At 42.1% G+C, this 20,452-nt stretch overlaps 1 protein-coding gene across 1 annotated transcript in view; it reads left to right on the top strand.

Moving 5' to 3' along the window:
- Window positions 1-17,110, top strand: part of SCGN (secretagogin, EF-hand calcium binding protein) — a gene marked incomplete at its 5' end in the record, with an annotated part of 29,294 nt that extends 12,184 nt beyond the window's left edge. Inside the window, 9 exons of the mRNA XM_026841412.1 lie at window positions 899-991; window positions 1,560-1,649; window positions 2,541-2,597; window positions 3,515-3,592; window positions 12,340-12,395; window positions 13,872-13,917; window positions 14,028-14,087; window positions 14,967-15,035; window positions 16,312-17,110. Of these exons, the coding sequence (XP_026697213.1) occupies window positions 899-991; window positions 1,560-1,649; window positions 2,541-2,597; window positions 3,515-3,592; window positions 12,340-12,395; window positions 13,872-13,917; window positions 14,028-14,087; window positions 14,967-15,035; window positions 16,312-16,440 (678 nt within the window). The remainder of the gene's footprint in view (window positions 1-898; window positions 992-1,559; window positions 1,650-2,540; window positions 2,598-3,514; window positions 3,593-12,339; window positions 12,396-13,871; window positions 13,918-14,027; window positions 14,088-14,966; window positions 15,036-16,311) is intronic.
- Window positions 17,111-20,452: the final 3,342 nt, after the last annotated feature.

Below are 20,452 nucleotides of genomic sequence, written 5' to 3'. Positions count from 1 at the left end.
CAGCTCCCAGAGAGGACCACCTCCCATGGGACTGGGAGAGGAGCCAGGACCTGCTCAGTGCGGGTGCAGAGGGTAACACTGGATTTCATTAATTGCTTGGGCAAGACTAACGAGGTGAGCTTCCCAGCCCAGCCACAAAGCTCATCTGACTGGAAGCCTTTCCCCAGGATGGGGAAATTGTACTTTGTGTAGCCCAGTCAGACCAGATACCCTAACAGTTACTGCTAAGAGGAAGATATCATGCCTGATGAACCTAAGCATTGTATTTCACCTGTCACAGCGATGCCTGTCAAAACATATAACCTGACAAGTCCTGAAAACTCACTACATCTAAACAGATTATGAGGTTGAGCAGATGCAAAGGGAATGTGAGCTGCTTGAAATTCCATGCTATTAACCCAGAAACACTGACAGGGCTTGGTGCCAGGTCTTGAACAAGTTGACAGGCAATAATAAGCAACAATCTCGCTCCACTGACACTTCTCAAGGCTGATGATCTAATGAACTACAGAGATGTAGTTCAAGGATAAGGACACCTTCCTGAAAAGCACAAGTTGAAAATGAGCAGCATGAAAAACGCTGTAACACACACTCACGCAAAACCAAACGCCAGTGGTATAGTGGGAACGGTTGGCTAAAGAAGCAGACGTCACTGAAATATTTTGCGGTGTCCAAATACTGGTCTTCCAACTGAAAGCTTAGTTGCTATGAAGCTATTCATAGGGATTCTTTTCAAAAATTCCATGGTGGTGTGTTTGTGAGCTTTTAGAAACATTATCCCCAACTGTAAGGACACAATGATCCTGGTGGTTATCTGTGAGTGAGGAGAGATTTCCTCCAGGAAACTCTTCTAGTGCCCTCAGCAATTCTCATGTGCATGTTGTTTTCCTCATGACAGAACACCATCACAGAAGAAAAAGTTCAGAGGATGAAGGAGCAATTCATGTCTACCTACAATGTCACCACAGGTGGACGCTTGCAAATCCAAGAGGTATCTGTCCCCAACCCCAGCCCGGGATTTCTGTTACAGAAGGATGGAGAATTAGGACAGACTTTTTAGTAGGGCCTGTAGTGATAGGACAAGGAGTAGCAATTTTAAACTAAAGGAGCATAGATTCAGACTAGATATAAGGAGAAAATTTTTACAATGAGATGGTGAAACACTGAAACAGGATCCCCAGAGAGGTGGTAGATGAGGTCAGGTTGGATGGAGCTTTGAGCAACTTGATCTGGTTGAAGATGTCCCTGTTCATTACAGGGAGAGTGGACTGGATGAACTTTAACAGTCCCTTCCAACCCAAACCATTGTATGATTCTATGATTAGGGCCTATAGCAGACTTGAGAGAGGTGGAAGATAGAGCTTGGGTGGGGACAAGATGAGTCATGGAGATTAGCCAGATCTTAGTTTTTTTCCAAGGCAACAATATGCCCAGTTTATATTTCCCATTCTGGGTCAGCAGCCACTCAAGTTTTTTCTTTTCTTTACTTTCATGGTTTGGGTTTGTTTTGAGGGATTGTTTTATGTTTTGGGGTTGGTTTTTTTTTTTTTTTTTGCCAGCTTGCAAACATGATCTTGCCGGATGATGAGAACTTTCTGCTGCTCTTCCGACGGGAAACTCCCTTGGACAACAGTGTGGAATTCATGCGGGTCTGTATCTCCAATTCCACCTTCCCTAGAATTTAACGTGGGAAGTACATGTGTATTGTGGAAGCAAAACATGTTCTGACCTGTTCAGGTGGAGCAGGTTGTACATTATTTACACCAGCAAAATAGAGATGTGGTAGCTAGGACTGGACCAATGGCACCTGGAGAGTTCATTAAAGTTCACAAACCCTCTCGGCCACCTATCAATCATGCCACAAGAGACAAAACCTTATATAGTACCTAACCACTGATAAATTCAGCTCTGTTGGGAGCTACAGCCAAAGCTGCAGCTTCTCATCTGCAGCACAGCACAGACCAAGAGGGAAGATCAGGCACCATTTTAGCTCGAAGCATTAGCCTGGCTGGGCGTGGAGTGGAATTCTCCATAAATTGGGCCAGCTGAGGAGGACAAGCTCATAAAGTTTCCTTAACCTTGCCCAATCTCCTTCCAGTCTCTGCCCCTAAGTATTCCAGCACAGAATTTCAGTTTTTCCAAGTCTGCTTGCATTTACTTTTATTTCACATCCAAACCCAGGCTTTTGCAGATCAATGGCCAGTTGTGTATGGCTTTGACTTTTACTCAGGGCAATAAATGAAACTGAATGTACAAATTAGGTAAGAAATGCGAAGTGGTTTCTCAGTCCTTTCTTCCTTTCATAGACAGTGTGTCTGCATTAAATATGTAACAGCAGCATGTCACATGTACAGCATCCAAGTAAGAATAAAAGCTATTGTGTTGCAAGTTTATTTGATTTCATCTACAATTAATTAAATATTGGATAATGCAACAGCTTGCTCATTATGGAAGTCCTGATTTGAATCTTTACAATCTATCACCAGAGCAGATGATTAGCTGCAATATTTATGTGGTTGTATCAATCTATCCCCATTCAGATCTGGCGCAGTTATGATGCTGATAGCAGTGGATTTATTTCATCTGGTGAGCTCAAAGTAAGTTATTCTGACAAGTTTCCTTGGGCCTGATCTACAGCTCATTGATGTCAACAGGAGCCTTTCCATCATCTTTACCAATTTTCTGCCTTTTTGTGCATTTGGCGAATGGCATTTCTAGGTTGTTCATGGAGAGTTTAAGGACTGTGGACCCTCCAGCCTTCTGGCACAGCTGCAGGGACCCTGCCAGGAGGGAGGATGCTCTGCTGTTGTCCTTGCTGTCCTACTTCCTCCTTGCCTTGTCCCATGACCCCACTTGTTTCAGTGACCCCCAAAGCACTCAAGGAGCCCCTGAGCGCTGCCTCATCTTGGCTTTGCACATGTGCCTCTCCCAGCTAAACAGAGCCAAAGCCATTGTATTTTATTAATGGGATTTCTTCACAACCTCTTCCGGAGCCTGCAGATTTTGTGAAGACTGATATTTTTTAAAGTTCAGGCCATCAAGGTGGAAACCCATTCAGAAACCATAACTCAAAGGCTTTGAGCCAATCAGGCACAGAAGTCCATCCCTGGGCTGCACACCCTGTGCTGATGTCTCAGTGTGTGTCTCCAGCCTGTGACCCAATAAAGACATGAGGATGCTTAAGTGTTTTGCCAAATGGCAAATACTTTGATTTGAAATCTGTTAGCAACTATTGCAAGACTTATTTTATCTTTTGCTTATTTTGTGACTTAAGTATCACTCATTCCAGTATGCCTGCTCTACAGAAATTTGGTTATTTTATAATTTATTTGAAAAAATATGTTTCGACTAAAAAAATGTGAACTTTACGTGAAATTGAAGACACTAGTACTAATCAGGAATGTGAAATTAGATTCATGTAGTGCTGCTGAATTTGGATTGAATTTCTTACTGTCATTTCTTGAATTTACTCTAAAAATAAAGTTCTTACTTCATTCTTCCTTCCTTACTACAGGATTTCCTGCGAGATCTCTTTTTGCAGCATAACAAGATGGTTGCTGAAGTAAAGCTGGAAGAATATACTGATACCATGGTAAGTATTTAGGTTATAGTACTGCCTAAAAATCTCCTTCAGTCAATGTCTATAGGGCCATAAATGCCCTCCTAAGAGGTGTATCTTCTCCAAAGGATCCCTGTAGAAAGCTAGCACATGCTGCTGCTGTTTCTTTTCACTGCACTGGACATCAACTGTGACCAGCGTTTCAAATATTTTTGCTTTAAGTTGAACTGTTTCCTATGAGAAAACAGCTCGACTTTGCACCAAAGCAAAATGAGCTCTAAACCCTGTTAAAAAGAGGTGAGGTGCATCCTTCTTCAGGGTATCTTCAGCCTCAGCCAGATCTCCAGCTCCTTCCCTCCCTCCCTCCTAGCGAATCCTTTTGCTCTCACCGTGCAGGTATCCGGCTGTTCTGCTCTGCAAAGCCCAGCAAGACTTGCTGGCTCCCCACTGCTTCCCTGAAAGACTGGGAAGTTGAAAGCTTCTACTCTTCCCCTGCTTTATCACAATATAGCTTTTATACTGCAATCAGCAACATAATATTTGGTGTAAGTTTAGCATCAGTCACCTGGACTTCAGAGTAACTTATTATATCCAAAAATAAGAAAAGAAAAAAAGAGCTAATTTCTGATGTCATTCTCAAGGATAGCATTTGCCTTTCTCTAGCAGATATTGACCACTGCAATTTTCTAAATGATTTTCAGATGAAACTGCCCTGAGTATTGACACAAAATATGTGTTTGTACCTAAAACCCAGCTTGGTATGCAAGCAAGCAAAGAGCTGCCCACATATTTTCAATACCATGTTATGTATGAGTGATGCATCTGTGCCTAGAAATGTGACCCTTTTGAGCAAAATGAAAAACTGTACCATTACAGAAGAGTGTAGACTTTTTTTTCATATTTATAGGACAGTGAAAGGAGAGTAATGTGAGGTACAGAAATTATTTTCCAACTGGCAGAGCTTGAAAATAATAAAACCCCAGAAGCTACAGCTAGAGCTAGAACAAAAATCTTTCTGGTAACATTTACAGGTAGCAAATAGCTTTTATGCTGCTCCATTAAGGTTTCCATCCCTGGTGGCTAATCTCTGATCAGGTGCCGCTGAGCAGAGGCAGTCTGAAGCTTGTAGACATTGGGCGGTTCATTTCCTCCAACTCCTTTTCTCTTTCCCATAATTTCCCAAGAAAGACCTGCGCTTTCCACTGCCCCAATGCAGCTACATACCAATGCAGCCTGGGGCTGGCACCCTCAGAAGGTCTGGTTTCTTTTTTATAGATTGGCTTTGTATCTTTGGAGAGGCAGGTTAGTCTCTATGTTACAGGATAAGATTTGATCTGGGAGAAGGGATGCTTTGTATATCTGGGGAAATCTATGAGGACAAAAGTTTGCAAAGCTGTAATGCCAAAAGAGTCAGAACTGTTAATGGTTATTAGAAAATGAGGATATGGCAGATGAGGCAAATTTCCCTGCAATTCTTTGCTATAAACTGAAGATCAAGGGTATTTACAAACACATCTGATCCCAAGAGCTAAGGCAGGGTCTGAAATTACAACATGTGTAATCTTACCCTGTGATATCTTGTAGTAAAATAGAGGATCTGGATTCAGTTTGTCACAGCAAAGTATCCACAGCAGTGGCTGACCATGTCTACTTAGAGCTAACTAGTACCCGTCTCTGATCTCCTACACTCAGCTTGGCTTTTGCAACATCAGTACCAGATACACTTCACAAAATGATTGCATGGGAACTTATCTGAAGTGAGAGGCCAAAATTACAGGAGATAAGAAAGCTTTAGTCTTACTAAATCTTTTTACTAAATTAAATTTACTAAATTAAAAAGGGAGAAGTGAGTCAAGGAGCCAAAAGCAAAGGCCAAGAGTCAAGGCCCAGGGCAGTGATTGCTCTTTGTTCTCTCTCTCTCTCTGCTTTCCACATAGAGTGGGGAACTGTGGAAGTGGAGTCCCGGTGGGACTCTGTCACCATGACCACTGTATGGGAAAACAGGAGGACCGTGGCCCTTACATTTAATTTCTGAGGCTTTCACAGACTTTATGTTGTATCTTTAGCAACCAGCAGCCCAAATCCTTTGCTGCATAATGGAAATATTTATATTTCTCCCCCCTATTACTTTGCTCCCACCTCTTTATCTGTTTAGAACACAAGGTCTTCAGGACAAGGACCTGTTTCTGCTGCACACAGCTACAGGGTCTCTCAGGCTGGCCCATCTATCCAGTTCAGGGCTTTTAAGTGCCATTGTAATAACATTCAGTTGAAATAAGTTGTGTCCCAAGGAGCTGTAAACCCATCTGTCTCCACAAGAATTTACAGATCTCTTTTCTGTACATCCACAGCCGGCTGCAGACATCTTAAGCAGCTACTGACATACTGAGTGGACCCCAGAGCCTTCTGGAGATAGGGATCAGGAGATAGGAAGGGGAAAAGACAGTAACTAAAATTTTAATGAAGCCAGCCCAGATGTGAGGAAAAAAAAAAAAAAAAGAAATAAGATAATTTATGATTCTGTGCTGGGTATTTGCAGATTTATCTTGTGAGAAGTGTGAGCAGATATCATATCAACCAGAGCATGCTAAATATTTGCCACTTACTTATGCTGCTATGCATGATCTTACAACACATTTTTTAAAAAGCTGTAAAGAGGGAGAAAATATTTCTTTTGGAAGAGATTGGTTGTCCTCAGAAAGGAACATCACTTTATCAGGTTGCTTAGAAGTCATTTCTTAAGAGGCTATTCTGTTCCCTTGTGACCTTGACATCCTCTCTTCAGAGAACACTGATATAGATCAGGGATTTGATGAACAAGTGATGAACCCCTGGAAAGAAAACAGGTAGTGAATGTGTTGGCATTGCAAGAGCCTCGTGAGTCTGCTAAATCAAATCTTAAAAAGCACTAAAGTCACTGGGGAAGGACACAAAAGAATATTTGAATTCTCAAGACTCTTCATGGAGGAATTAAAGTAGCAACTCTGTGCTGAGGAAGCCCCTTTGCAGGAACAGTTCTTGTTATTTTTCATAACTTCTTATATATATGTGGGTATTAATATTCATTAAGTGGGTATTAATATTTATTTACATGTACTCACTTGCCTGAGAATATATATAGTCATGTGCAGTTCTGAATCCTTGAAAACAGTTGGTAGGTCTGTCGCCTTCCCATGGGCATAGTCTGAGAGCTGCTGGCAGGGAGCAGGCTCTTGGAGGCTGAAGCCAAGCCTTGTATTGCTCTGCTATTGTAGTGCTAGTTTAACTGTGTTAATGAAATCTCTTATGACCACCAAAGAAATGGTGTAATAATGGAAAGACAAATATTTATTGTATTGACCAAAGCCTTAAACAGAGTTTGTTATTTTTGTTAACACACTGAACAAACTTCCCAAAGCTTTAGAAATATGATAGGTGTGGAGTGTAGCCTAAAAGACTGGTTGCCTAAAGGAGCAGTCTTTGTGCATCCCTTCTCCTGGTAGTGGTCCATGCTGGCTTCCCTCCCAGGCAGTTCCATCAGGATGCTGTGACCCCCAGGAGGCTGCATCTCCAGTGATGCACTGGCACTGCAGCCAACCACATCTCCTAACCCCAGCCACCATTATGGGAGCACCCCCCACCCCCAGAGAGCTTCCTCCTGAAATATTAACCCTTTGGGTGGGTGCGAGTCCTCTTGTTACTTTGCTTTGTGTGATAAAGAATGGACCCACACTGCTGATGAACACAACAGAGGGAAATATGCCTCCTATGTCCCTTCTAGACTTAATCCTGGCAGTGCTGTCACCTTCAGTTTTGCACCACACTTGCAGTGGCATAAACTAGGAGAAGCAGAAAATCCCATTTAAGCTCAAACTTCATTTCTAAAGATCAAAACCAACAGAACTCAGAAGCCTGCAGGCTTTTGAAAACCCCAGCGGATAATGCCTTGGTCTTTCAGGAACCCAAACACTCTTAGAAATCCTGCACTAAAAAACTTGTCTAGATTACACAGGCAATATGGTCAGGCTGAGCTTTTGTCCTGGGGGTAACTTGCTGGCCACAAGGCCCTCCTGTCACTCTGCAAAAGCTTTTATGCCCCCATCCTTCCCTAAGGAAAGAAACCATAGGCAGTCTTGCAGCTCAGGCACGTGCTTGTCTTTACACACCCTCAATAACTTTTGTATTCACTGGCCTATTTATTTGAGTTGCAGTTGTCAGGTATAGATGCCTCCAATGTATATATTTGTGAGAGTCAGAGGTCAGGCAAAGAGCTGACTCTCCGTGTCCCACCTGAGGGATAATATGCTTTATTACACACAGAAAACCAGAACCGGAGAAGGTTTAAAAGCAGGATTTAGTGAGTCTGCTAATCACATAACTGTTTTTTTTTTGGTTGTTTACTTTCTTCCTATCTCGGTCACAGAAGATAATTCAGATTTATAATCTTATATTGCTCTTCAAAGCATGTGTGTTTATCATATCAGGATGTTTCAGTGGCCTTCTTTACAACACCAGACTGGGAAAGCAGAGAGATTTGCTTTGCTGGAATCAAAGCCAATGGCACTTTTGATTTTGCACTTAAAGAAACAAGATGTAATAACTCTTACTTTGCAAACCCAGCTCTTAATTATGCTCTGTCTACCTCGAAGTGCATGGACTACATTCAAACAAACAGGAATAAGACTTCCCTGGTGCACTGCCATGAACATGTCAGTGAATTAATTTGTGCAAACACTTTAAAACATGGGGTAGTTTGACAGTAAAATAAAAGCATCATTTTATAAAGCATACTGCTATATGTTACAAAGCTTTTAGTTAAAATGGAGCACTATTTAAACATACCAGACCTTATCCTTAACCACATTGAGATGGTTCATATCAGCCTGGCAGCATAAATATACCTTGGAAGAGTGTAAACTGAAAATCCATCAAGTTTAACATATCAAGATGGTGTACAGAGGCAAAAGTTTAAATTAGAAACAATCTCATATTGATTTCTAATATCTGCTTCTCCCATGATGTACACTTTGTCACACGGGGTGGGTACCCTCTGTCCTTCTTTGTGTACTTATATACACAATTAGCAGATCACATCAAACACTCGCATGCTTGAAGTTTAAAAGTTTAATTAAAACCCAAGATTGCTATGTAGTGGGTATGCATGAGCTCCGGTTGTCCAGATAACAGGATTAGGTCTATCTTGTTAGCTGTGGTACCTCAACTAATTCAGTGAACACTAGATCATCTTCCCTACATGTTTTCCATCTTTCATGGAGAAGTCACTGGACAAGAATTAGCTCAGCCTAGCTCTTCCAGCCAGACTTTTATTTTCTCTCTGTTCAATGGTATAGACAACCAAAGTATTGCATACGTTTGAAAATTTTATTCAGGATTCTTGTTGCAGAAAAGCAATTTGAAAACACATAGGTTCTTTCTTGATATTGCAAAAGCCAAGCTGAGTGAAGGAGATCAGAGAGGGGTACTAGTTAGCTCTAAGTAGACATGGTCAGCCACTGAAAATTTAATGTTAAGCTCAAAAATAGGGTGCAGATGAAGCAAATTGACTGGGAATGGTGCTTTTCATTAGGTGTTCCACAAAGGAAAGTATTATCTCTGCAGTTAAATGTATTTTAATGGAGTCAGTGCTACTGTTGGAATATTGAAAAGGCTTCAGAAATGGATAGAGTTGAAAACCACTGGCTCAGAAAATTGATAATGAAGCAGAAAGTCTTTCACATCCAAACCATCACCTTTAATCTAGCCTGTTTCGTTAAGAGTGCACAAAGCTCTTCAGCCTCCCTTGTCTATTTGTGACTTCTGAAACCATGAAAACATGCTGCACCTACAAAGTAGAGCAGATGCAGGTCAGACAGGAGGCCCAAAGTCCAAAGACAAGAATAACTACACTAGGAATTTTGTTTATTTATTCTGTGGAATAGGAGATGAGATTTGAGATGCTTCACTGAAAAAGAAACTCATGGCTTGTGTCTGACAGGCTTATGTGAAATGAAAAACGGGCCTAAGTCTGCCTCTTGCATTGGGAACCACCAGGTCTGTCCTGGCTGCAGAAGCTGCCATCACAGTCAGCATTTATAGGTGAGCTTGCACAGAGGTCAGAACCTTGTGGTCACAGAGCTGAACTTCTCCCAAAAGCTGTGTGTTTGGTTTCCTGAGCGGCTCTGTTTGAATCTGAATTCTCGGCTGAAATGCTGGCTTTTAGCCTCAAGAGAGTACTTCTGAGACACACAAATAGTGGGAGAAAAAAACCAAAACAACACCACTTCCAGGAACTCAGAACTCTGTAGAAGAATCTGGGTTAAGTTCAAAGAGTTCAAGGGAGGTAAGTTTTAGTATGTTTTGGTAAGGATATTGTACCTTTGTGTGAAGAAAAGCCTAGTGCCTTCATCCAGAGCTGCTCTGCCACAGGCAGTGGAGTCCCTGAGAGCTTCTCCCCATGCTTCCCACCAAACGTTGTCCTCTGTGTGACACTTTATGGTGACTTCCTACAGACCGTGTGGGTAACTAATGCTCCTCAGTGGCCTAAACAGAGGGATTTAGAGCAACACTTTCAAAAGCACTTAAGTGACTGTAGACCCTAGGGTCTATGGTATTCCCACCACCCAAATGCTGGTACTTTCTCTAGCTGGCTAAGTAGGGGTTGTCCTCCATAAGCTTCCTTTACAGAGCATTTTTCAGAGTAATAGTGTAAGCTGGATGTTGTAAAGCCACCAGAGGTGGAGAGTCTGTAAAAGTGAACTAGTAGGGGTACCTCCCTCTCTGCTCACACAACAAACAGAATCAGGTTAGGCTCTGATGTCCCATTTGAAGAGAGGCTTTTAAAACCTTATCTGGGATGACTTTTTTCTAGAAGGAACATTAACGATTTTCTATTGCCTGCAGAATAACTCCTTTATCAGCCAAGGACTGAAAGCTCAGGTTTGTCTCTCTGATGGCAGCAGGAGGTTGTTGCAAGGACATTTCTCCTCTTGGTGGCACCAGTGAAGGCAACTCCTCCTCCCAACCCTTCCTCTAGCCTTCCCCATTGTGGCCCCAGCAGAGATCAGGGAAATGTTCCATACTGCAGTGGGATAACTGATGAGGCAAAAGGCAGGATGGAAGAAGTTTGATAAGCTGGAAAGGGACAACCTGGACTGATGCAGCCTGAGAGAAGTCCTCAGGATTGCTTGGTAGCTTTATTCATATCTCCAGCTCTAGAGTGAAGGAAGATTCAGAAGTCTTTCTTCTGTCATTTAGTGGCTCTGTACAGAGCACATGCTTGGCAGAGGCCAATAAGACAGTTAAAGTGACTTTTCTTTGCGCCACTGAATACCCACATGGCTCTCAGGATGTCATTTTTCTAAAGATGTCAATATGGGCCTTCAATCATTCGTAGGAGTTTTATACTGTCTTTCAGTGGGCTGAAAAGTGAGCCCATATGGAGTGCTCTTCAAAAATCCCATCCAAGCCTCAATAGTGTAAGACACGAAGAATAATTAATGGAATAAAATTGCAGAATCTTAATCTAAACCCGGTACAATAGAGTTACTATAGATTCACTGTCCTCAGCATAGCTGCCTTCCCTTGAGCAAGGAGCAGGGAGGGGGCAGCACTGACAAAACAGGCAAGGTCTCCCTGAGAAATGGCAGTTCTCCGGATACTACCTTTCCTCATGCAAGTGTGAGGTTCTGCCCCAGTTTTGCTGCTGGGAAATGCTCAGGACCTGCTGCTGGCTCCCACATGTTCAGGCTGCAACATAGCAGATGATTCTCTCCCTCCAAGCTTCCTGAGATGGGGACTGGTATGGGCCATCTCCAGCAAGGTTGCAATTACACCAGATTTGTAGTGACCAGGTTACTTATAGTCACTAAATAAGCAAATGAGATTTATCAAGATTTATCTTTTTTCTTTTTCTTTTTAAAATTTATTAATACATTTTCCATTACTGAGTATCTGACAAAGAATGGCACCCAACTTAGTAAAATATCAATCTTTACCTCCTACAGTGTGGAATACGCTTTTTCCAGAACATCGAGCTATGAGTTTTTCAGGTTTGCAACCCATTAAATATCTCCCTCCCTTTCCCTCTAACAGACGCTTTTTGTGCCTTGCAGAGAAACACAGTACCAAATACAATAAATAAATAAATAATTTATGGTGTTGATTTATTGAAAAGATCTTATTAAGGAAAACGTAATAGTAAGGAAAGGATAAGTCTTGTATTCACACAGATTAACCTGTTGACATTGGCAGCCTGAACCTTCTTCCAAGTCTTAGCACTTTGTGACGGCAGGCTTTGAGCCAAGGAAAGCCCACTGACTTTAGAGGTGTAAAACTCTGACCTGAGTGTCTATCAGAAGGTGACATTTGCACCTCAGCTGCTCGGTAGCCACAGCAACAGTCAAAGATAAGGATGGAGTTAGACTGGAAGTGTTCAGAAGTTCTCTTCCTTTTTTGGCATCTTTTTTCGTCATCTTTTTTCAGGGTCCATGGCAAGGCCAGTATTTAGTTTCTTAAGGTGTTTGCTGGAGACCTGTCTTTATCCCTGTGTAAGGTGGAAAGGGAATGGTGCTGGTATTTGATTGCTTGGGTTACTGCTGTCAGAAAGCGGGGGGGGTTGCTATGCTCTTGTGACACCCTTGTACTTGGTGCTAGCAGAGGACACCATGATGCCTGGGGCTTAGGCCAGCACCCTGAGCAAACAGAAGTGAGGGCACAGGGCAGAGCAAGATGTCTGCTGGCTTTTCTGAATGTGTGTTCTCCTCATGACCTATGTATTTTATCTCTGTCTTCTTGATTTTTAGATGAAAATCTTTGACAAAAACAAAGATGGACGACTGGACCTGAATGACCTGGCAAGGTAGGCTTTAAGAATACTCATGAGGTTTTTCAGCTTGCAATGGCAGATCCAAGCAAGGTGACCTCCCTCTGGGGACATGCATTTGAATCCTACTGCCTTTCAAATTAAATCAGGTACTCTGATGTAGGTATCTCAGGTCTCTAACACATGGTCCCCATCACGATAATCCAAGAACCTAGAGTTGGTGACAGTGAGCAATGTCAGAACCTATTTTTGCATCACCAACACACTCTGGCATGATCCGTGCTACCTCTGCAATGTTCCTCAGGTGATGATGAAACAGCCAGTGGCACCATTTCTCCAAAAAAAGGATGACAATCCCCTCAGTAGGGTCACAGATGTACATTTATTTCACTTTATTGTGAACAGCGAGGATTGCAAAGAATTTTTGCTACTTGTTTGAGGAATAAAAATGCCACTGCAAAGGAGTTTGCCAATGACAGCAAGAAAGGATTTGGAGAGCCAAGGTGAAGACGCTTATGAATGAAGCTGGGGACTCAGTGGTGGGCCTCTGTCTCTTTTCTGTCCTTGATACCTCAGAGACTTTTGCATGATTTTCACTGCATACAGATAGAGAATATGTCTCTGTCTGTAAATGTTTCTGCAGTGACCGGACAGGACTTTAAATGTGCAGGTACAGTCTTAGAACACCAGTCTGGGGGATGAGAGGGGAGAGGTGCTGGTTTGCCACTGTTATTTTTTGCTTGGAATCACAACGAATGCCAATGCTAATAACTGCAATGCATCTGGCAGTTCCATTTGAACACTGAATATATGAAGAAAAACAGGCAGAATGAAGAAAGGGGTTGCTGTTCCATTTTCCCCTTAAATACGGTTCCCTATTGCCCCCTTGCCCCAGAGCAGCTGAGGCTCCCCTCTGATCTGAGCAGATTTCTCTCACCCCAAACCCCTCTGTGTGCGGACACAGCTCAGCCCAGTGTTGTGGGCTCTAAAAACCTCAGGGTTAGCAGAGCCGCTGGAGAGAGAAAAGCTTTTATCAGTGCCATGAGGGGCTTTGGGAGGGGAGAGAAATTTGGCCAGTCTTGGTGCACAGACCAGTATTAGTTTGTCCTTTACTTTTACAACCACCAATTCTCCCTCCAACAGAGAGTGATAAATTACTCTTTCCTTGAACGCAGCACAGCAATCCATTTACAAGGAATGATTGCCTGGTAGCTCTTGCTTCGGAGGCTGACAACCTCTATTGCACTGGACCACCAGAAACACTCTGGGAGAAGCAATGGTGCTAAGAAACACCTCTGCAGTGAACCAAAGGACACCCTCCATTCCCCATCAGACAGGGAAGGCAGGGCAATGTGTTCCTGTAACAGTCCTCCATAAATAACCCTGCAGGCAATTTTCTTTTTTAAAGGCCTGTAATCTAAAATCTCTTTGCTTCACGAATCAGAAGAGTTCAGAATAGTTTGTGTGCAGATGATAAAGCAGAAAGACTGTAATTTAAATCTCTCCATTCAGGATTCTGGCGCTCCAGGAAAATTTCCTTCTTCAGTTTAAAATGGATGTAAGTAGTGCTATTTTTTGATGCATTGACCCCGCCTCTCTCTGCTAAGATAGCCTGGGCCCAAACATGAATCTTTTTCTTTTTCATTTGTTTGTCCTCTCCACACACAGGCTTGCAGCACGGAAGAGAGGAGGAGAGATTTTGAGAAGATATTTGCACACTACGACGTTGTGAGTCCTAGAGGCCGTTCCCTTGTGGTCTGTGACACAGATTTAGCATACGCTGCTCAGACTTGTTCCTGGTGGGTGCTGTGGGGGGTCACTCAGGAACTGCAGCTCTGCCCAAAACCATGGGCCAGAGCGGTCCAGGTGCCAGGCTGGAGGGTAAGGTGGGGACAGAGTGATGCGATGCTCAGAGACCTCATGACAAAGGATCCGTTTTGACTTTCTCCATTGCCATGACCAGTGCAGCTGCATTAGTAGTATCTCCCTGCAGGAGACACAAGGGATGTAGAGAACATGGTAGCTTTAGATCTTGCAGTCTCTGGCAGTTTGGGACCTGCATCACCACCACCTTGAAAAATAAAGCCCCTTCCAGTATTGAACCAAGGGTCATTTAGGGAGTCTGGTCCAGGACAGACATGACTACCTAACTGCCTGTTAGAAATGAGCAATTCAGTGCCACTTCTGACAGTCACACAACTCCTCAGGATGGTGGCCAGCAAGCCTCACAAAATGGTGGGAGACATTGCTCCCATTTGAGGGGAAGAGATCATTTGGAAAAAAGGGAGGGATCTTAGACATCAGATATTAGGAAGAAATTCTTCACTGTGAGGGTGGTGAAACACTGGAACAGGTTGCCCAGAGAGGTTGTGGATGCCCCCTCCCTGGCAGTGTTCAAGGCCAGGCTGGATGGGACTTTGAGCAACCTGGTCTAGTGGAAGGTGTCCCTGCCCATGGAACTAGATGGACTTTAAGGTCCCTTCCAACACAAACCATTCTATGACTTTATGATCTTTATGCTGTAAAGCTTGGTGACCAGGTGGACTTACTGACCATTGTAGTGTTTTTGACTCACTGGAGCATTTTGATGTTTATTCCATCTTTCAGAGTAAAACAGGAGCACTTGAAGGCCCAGAAGTAGATGGGTTTGTCAAAGACATGATGGAACTGGTCAAGGTAGCTTCATGGTTCTTTCTATTTGTTCATACCCTGTATTTCTGAGAGGAAGGTGCTTGTTTTGGAAAAGTTATGTGAATAGAGAGGCTACATGGAGTCAATTTTCACTTTGATCAGCAGCAGAAATCAATGTCATAGTCTCAGCATATACACTTCTGCATTTCACCATATCACAGAAATTCTGCCTGACATTAATATAGCTTCACTTAGCAACTCTATTTAAGAAAGTTCCATGCTAGCTCATACTCTGAATTAGGCAGATGTTACCACATTAACTGTGTTAATGTGAGTCAGTCATCAGAAGTTCTTTCTTCTGTTTGACTGCAGAAGTGGTCCTCACCAGAACGATCTCATAGTTCATCAGTTCAGCACAGAGATACACTTGAAAATTACTTGAGGTCTATCTCCAATCAAGAATACTGTACTCAGTGTGTCACTTCAGTTTCTTATGAAATGCATTGGATTACCCTGAGTTTCCAGATGCAGTCCAAGCTAGAGCTTTTGATCCAAATATATGTGGTATTTGACTCCCTCTAAACCTGAACTGTGGCATTTCCACATGATGTGACCCAACACAGGGATGCCTTGTGCTCCCATGTCCATTTAGCAGAGAGCAGAGCCTGCAGCTGCATGCTGATGTCTGCATGTGTATGTCCTGTCCATGCGGCATGAAGGGAAGGTGTGGGAGCAGGCAGGAGGTTGGATTTGTGCTCTGTGCATGTGTGTACAAAGGAAGGAGGTTTGTACTTTCCCTAAGGGCCTTCATCAACATCATCCTTGGGCACCACAAGCTGTGCATGTGAATTTGATCTCCTGAGAAAGTGGGAACCAGAGGAAGTGGTACAGCATTAGGAGCATACAGAGATAGCCTATAAAATGTGTCTTTAGCATTCATTTGATCCTCTAAAGGTGTTTTTAAGTTGCTGACTAGCCTGTAAAATAGCCTACTGACAGAAATTCCACATCTCTCGTCATGTGGCAGGTTTGAGAGAGGAAGCTAGATGAAAGCACAGGTCCAGTAATGCAGTGATCTGTATTGCAAACATTTCTGCAGACTTTTGTTTGACATGGATCAGATACTGATGGCCTTGACTAAGCACAAAAATCAAGTTACATTTCCATAGTTACTCGCAGCCCCATGCTTCTGTTTTTGCAGGGTACCCTTTCCCCATTCTCTGTTTGCTTTCCCAGCCAATGCATGACCTGCTGCTTTAAAGGGCTGGGGAAATCCAGACTCGTTTTCTCTCTCAACACTGTTTTTCTCTTTTGCCTGTAGCCCAGCATTAGCGGAGTAGACCTGGACAAGTTCCGCCAGATCCTGCTCAACCACTGTGACGTGAATAAGGATGGGAAAATTCAGAAATCCGAACTGGCTTTGTGTCTCGGGCTCAAAATGAACCCGTAGCCAGGAAAGTGCTTGTGGTTGTGTTTCCCTTGTGAGATTTGCCTGCTGCTCTTCATAGAAGTGCTGTCCTCCATGCTGCTGTGATGGTGGCGGGGAGCTGGGACACTGCACCACTGGGCTGGAGAGTGGCTGCATGAAGACGCGGAAGAGTGGGATTCACATGGAAGGCCTCCCTGCTCCGCCAGTCCCTTTGTGGTGTCCGCTCACTGCCGCCGCTTGTGGGTCCCCTTAGCAATGTCTCCGCTCACGAGCACACCAGCTGCTCAGCAAAGGGGTTGATGTTGTTCTCCTCCCCCCATGAAATGGTGCCCTGCCCATCCCCTAGGATGGGTACAAGCATCTTAAAAATGCCAGTGCTCTCAGAGTGCAGCTACTAGGTGTTTCTGATGGTTGCTTTATGTGTGGAGTCACTACTTTGGTGAGCGTCGTGCTTTGTTTGTGCATTTAAAATATTGGATGGATGACAGTGTATTTATGCAGAAATAAAAAATGGCAATTACAGAAATTCAGTAAGATTGGAGTTTATGTGTTGTGTACAGAGAACCATCTGCCACAGACTGGCAGACCATGCATTGTAGCCATTTTATGTAAAACACATTAAATAGCAAGAGGTTTTGTGATGCCTATCAGTCTTTCTTCCAACCCAAACTGAAATAATATACAAGGCTTCCATAAACTGAAAAACTGGAAGGACAGAAGCCTAATAAACAAAGCTCTTAAGCACATGCTTATTTTTTTAAATCTGTAAGAGTTAGTAAATACTCTTAACCTTTATTGAACTTAAAGCTTCCCATCACTCCCAGGCCATGAGTGTGATCTTGGAGCCTAATGGCAGTATCATATTTCCCTATTCCAAAGGTTTTGACTGGATATTCAGAAAGTGCCGCACCTACACAATTATGCCCAGATAATCCTTTCTTCATTTCCAAAGAGAAAACTGCAGAGGAAGGGTTGTTAGCAAAACTCCTGCACATTTCAGCATTTATGTCTCCTACAGATGAGGGACTCAGATTTGACACCACCAACTGTCTTTCTGGTTATGTTCTTTCAACAAGGTGGTACAATGAAACACTCCCTTTACACTTGGTTTTATAAAAACGAATCAGAAATTACCTTCATTCAACACAAATAGAGATGGAGATGTCAGTCAGTAAAGTGCTTGAGAACATACACAGCTTCAGGGATGTGCTCATTTTGTATTTACACTGAGTATAAGATCACAGACAGAACAAGTGCTAAGGGTATCACCAACCATCTTTTCATCGTACCTCCAAAAGGATGTGACCTATCAGCCAAAATAATTATGCTTTTAAGTACAGTCTCCTGTTTCTCTCTCTTCTTTCAGTCCTTATATAATTGTCCTTGTTACTAATATTTTCTTAAACTACAATTTCTATTACTTTGGACATGTGAGTAATTTCTGTACCATACACTTGTAGATGTATAATCTTTATGCTATTTGTATTTTTCAGTTATAACAGGTCCATTCTGGTTTACACCTGTTTGACCTTTTTCATACCAGTAGAACTTTTTCTTATTTATTAAGGTTTAAAGAATATCCTGCTTTGCCTCACCAAAAATACAGCAACTTTTAACTTAAAATGAAAATAATCTTTTAAAGACCGTATACAACCACAGCTCTTATTTCAAGAATTATACAGCACTTCATCTTTATTGAAATCTTTTGCTTTTCACATCCTCTACAGCCAATAGAACAGACACTAAGCAGTAATTAATTTGATATGTCAGTATCACAATGTATTTTGCTTCTTTTGGTACTTTTTTTTTTTTTTAATACTGAGTTTGCTGAAGCCTTCCTCTCTGCAAGTTCACACAAATACTTTTATTAGTTTAAAAAAGTGAGTGTGTGGCCTTCAGTGAGTTTACAAGAGCATTTTACAAAACATTTGCAAAGAGTAGTTGGAGATCATAGATTAAACGTGTATATACAGAACTCAGAAGAGGGTATTTTTATGGTTTTTAAAACATTATTTAGTTTTGCATTCCCATGAGGAATTTTTTTGTGTGTCCCAAGCAGAGATAGAGAGCAGGAAAACAGGCATTCATGCTGCCTTGCTTGCAGGGACCCTAAGGGAGAAACATATCCCCGTGGGACTCCAGCCCAAATGAACTGCAGGTCCCCTGTAAGCAAGATAAAATGTCAGGAGATGCAGTGGGATTTGAGCCAATGTTACAAAGGTCAGCAAGGGAATTATTAATGACCTACGGTTTTTTAACCCTCTAGCCTCTAAAAGTCAATGTTATCACAAGAGGCAGGCATTCTGAGACTTCATGTGGAGAAGATGTGTTCCTTGCTTGCGGGGATTTATTTATTTTTTAATTATTATTTTCACTTCAATAATGAATGATCTGTAAGCCCCTTTGAAGGCAGGCTGTGGTGAATTCATCCCTCTAAGACGCTAGAGAGAGAGAGGGATCGGCAATACATTTTGATAAAATGGAGCTATTTGCCATTTTGCAAATTTGAAGGATACTTTTACATGCAGTGTGGATTATCGTAGGTACCAAAATATGATATATTATTTCACATTTAAATGGTTACATTAAAATAGGTGGTTTGCATTAATTACATGAAAACTTCATGCCTACAAAACCAAAAGCATTTGCACACCATGATGCCTTCTGTGCTGTAAAGATATTGAAGATAAGCAAGGAAGGCTTGGGGCTGTTCAAGTCAGTGCATCCTCTGCCAACAATATTCTGCGGGGTATCTTGGTAACTAGAATCTGAATGCAGAAAGTGAATGAAATTTTTTGCCAAGCTATTTTCCCTTGCTATTTTCATGTTTTTCTCTAGAAAACTGGGATTAAGGGATTCACAGTTTCCTACTTCTTCACAGTATGCAAATTTACCGAAATCAATTTTAACTGGTTTATATAATCATATATAACAGGTATATTTCCAAAAGACATTTAGTAACCACAAGTGTAGTGGTCAATATGGACAGTGCTCCCAAATGTGTCATTTTAAGGTTGGGTTTTTTTCCTCCTTTCCTTGTTTAACTGGAAAACTGCTGGATCTGGAAACCAGAGTGTGAAATTCCTCAAAACAAAGCTGTTCTTTTGCCTCCCGTTTCACTGTAAGTTATTGGAGATCATGCCCTGCACTCTTGTCATGCTCCGTGCTCATCTCGGCCCTTCTCATTTTTGGCACCTGACATAGTTTTTCTCTGGATGATTTGTCGTGACAACTTTGTTCGGTATATGCTGTCTTCAACAGCTTCAGTTGACTATGTAGAATTGATACCCGTGAAAAATGAACATTTATAGGCCATTTAAAATCAAATCCATCCCTCATTTAACTTCATTGGTTTCACTGGAAATGATATTACAGAGACACAATCTTTTCTTCCATCATTTTGAACCTCAACAAGCTCCTTGATTATCCTGAGCCATCACCACGGAGATCTGCCACTGGAGACCCCCAATTTCCTGATGCCATCTTGTCCCTTGGTCTATGCAATTTTTTCCCCAGAATAATGAGCCTAAATGCACACGCTCTTGCCTCATTCCCCAGTCTGAACACACTCCAGCAATCTCACATCACTGGCACCCAAACTAGAACCAGATGAGATGTTTCGAAATGGTAACATTTAAGTTTCGTCAGTGCTTTATTTTCAGAATTTCAGTAAAATAATTTTCTCCCTTTTGTTTTCACAATATTACTTTAACTAACATGGGTGAAGCTGCCTGCACATCTTACAAAAACATCTTTTTACTCCTACTGAAAGCTAAGAATTGAACATCAACCCAAAAGAAGGGCTCAGAGCATAGGAAACCAGCACAACATTTTGATTAATCTCCTTTTCTGTTTGTGTGGCAAGAGAATAGTGTCAATATTAATGAAAACAATTGTGACTAATGCAGCCAGCAAGACTATCAGAGAATCATCTGTCACATTATAATATGAACCCATCATGAGGAACACCTTAATTACAGCTATTATCTCTTAAAATGTCTGGGTAACTCTTACATTAATCTGATTTGAAATA

The sequence above is a fragment of the Athene cunicularia genome (genome assembly GCF_003259725.1).
Source record: "Athene cunicularia isolate RWA chromosome 2 unlocalized genomic scaffold, athCun1 chr2_part1, whole genome shotgun sequence".
Lineage (NCBI taxonomy): Eukaryota > Metazoa > Chordata > Aves > Strigiformes > Strigidae > Athene > Athene cunicularia.
Note: the sequence above shows the minus strand (reverse complement) of the source record. Positions and strands in the feature narration are given on the sequence as shown.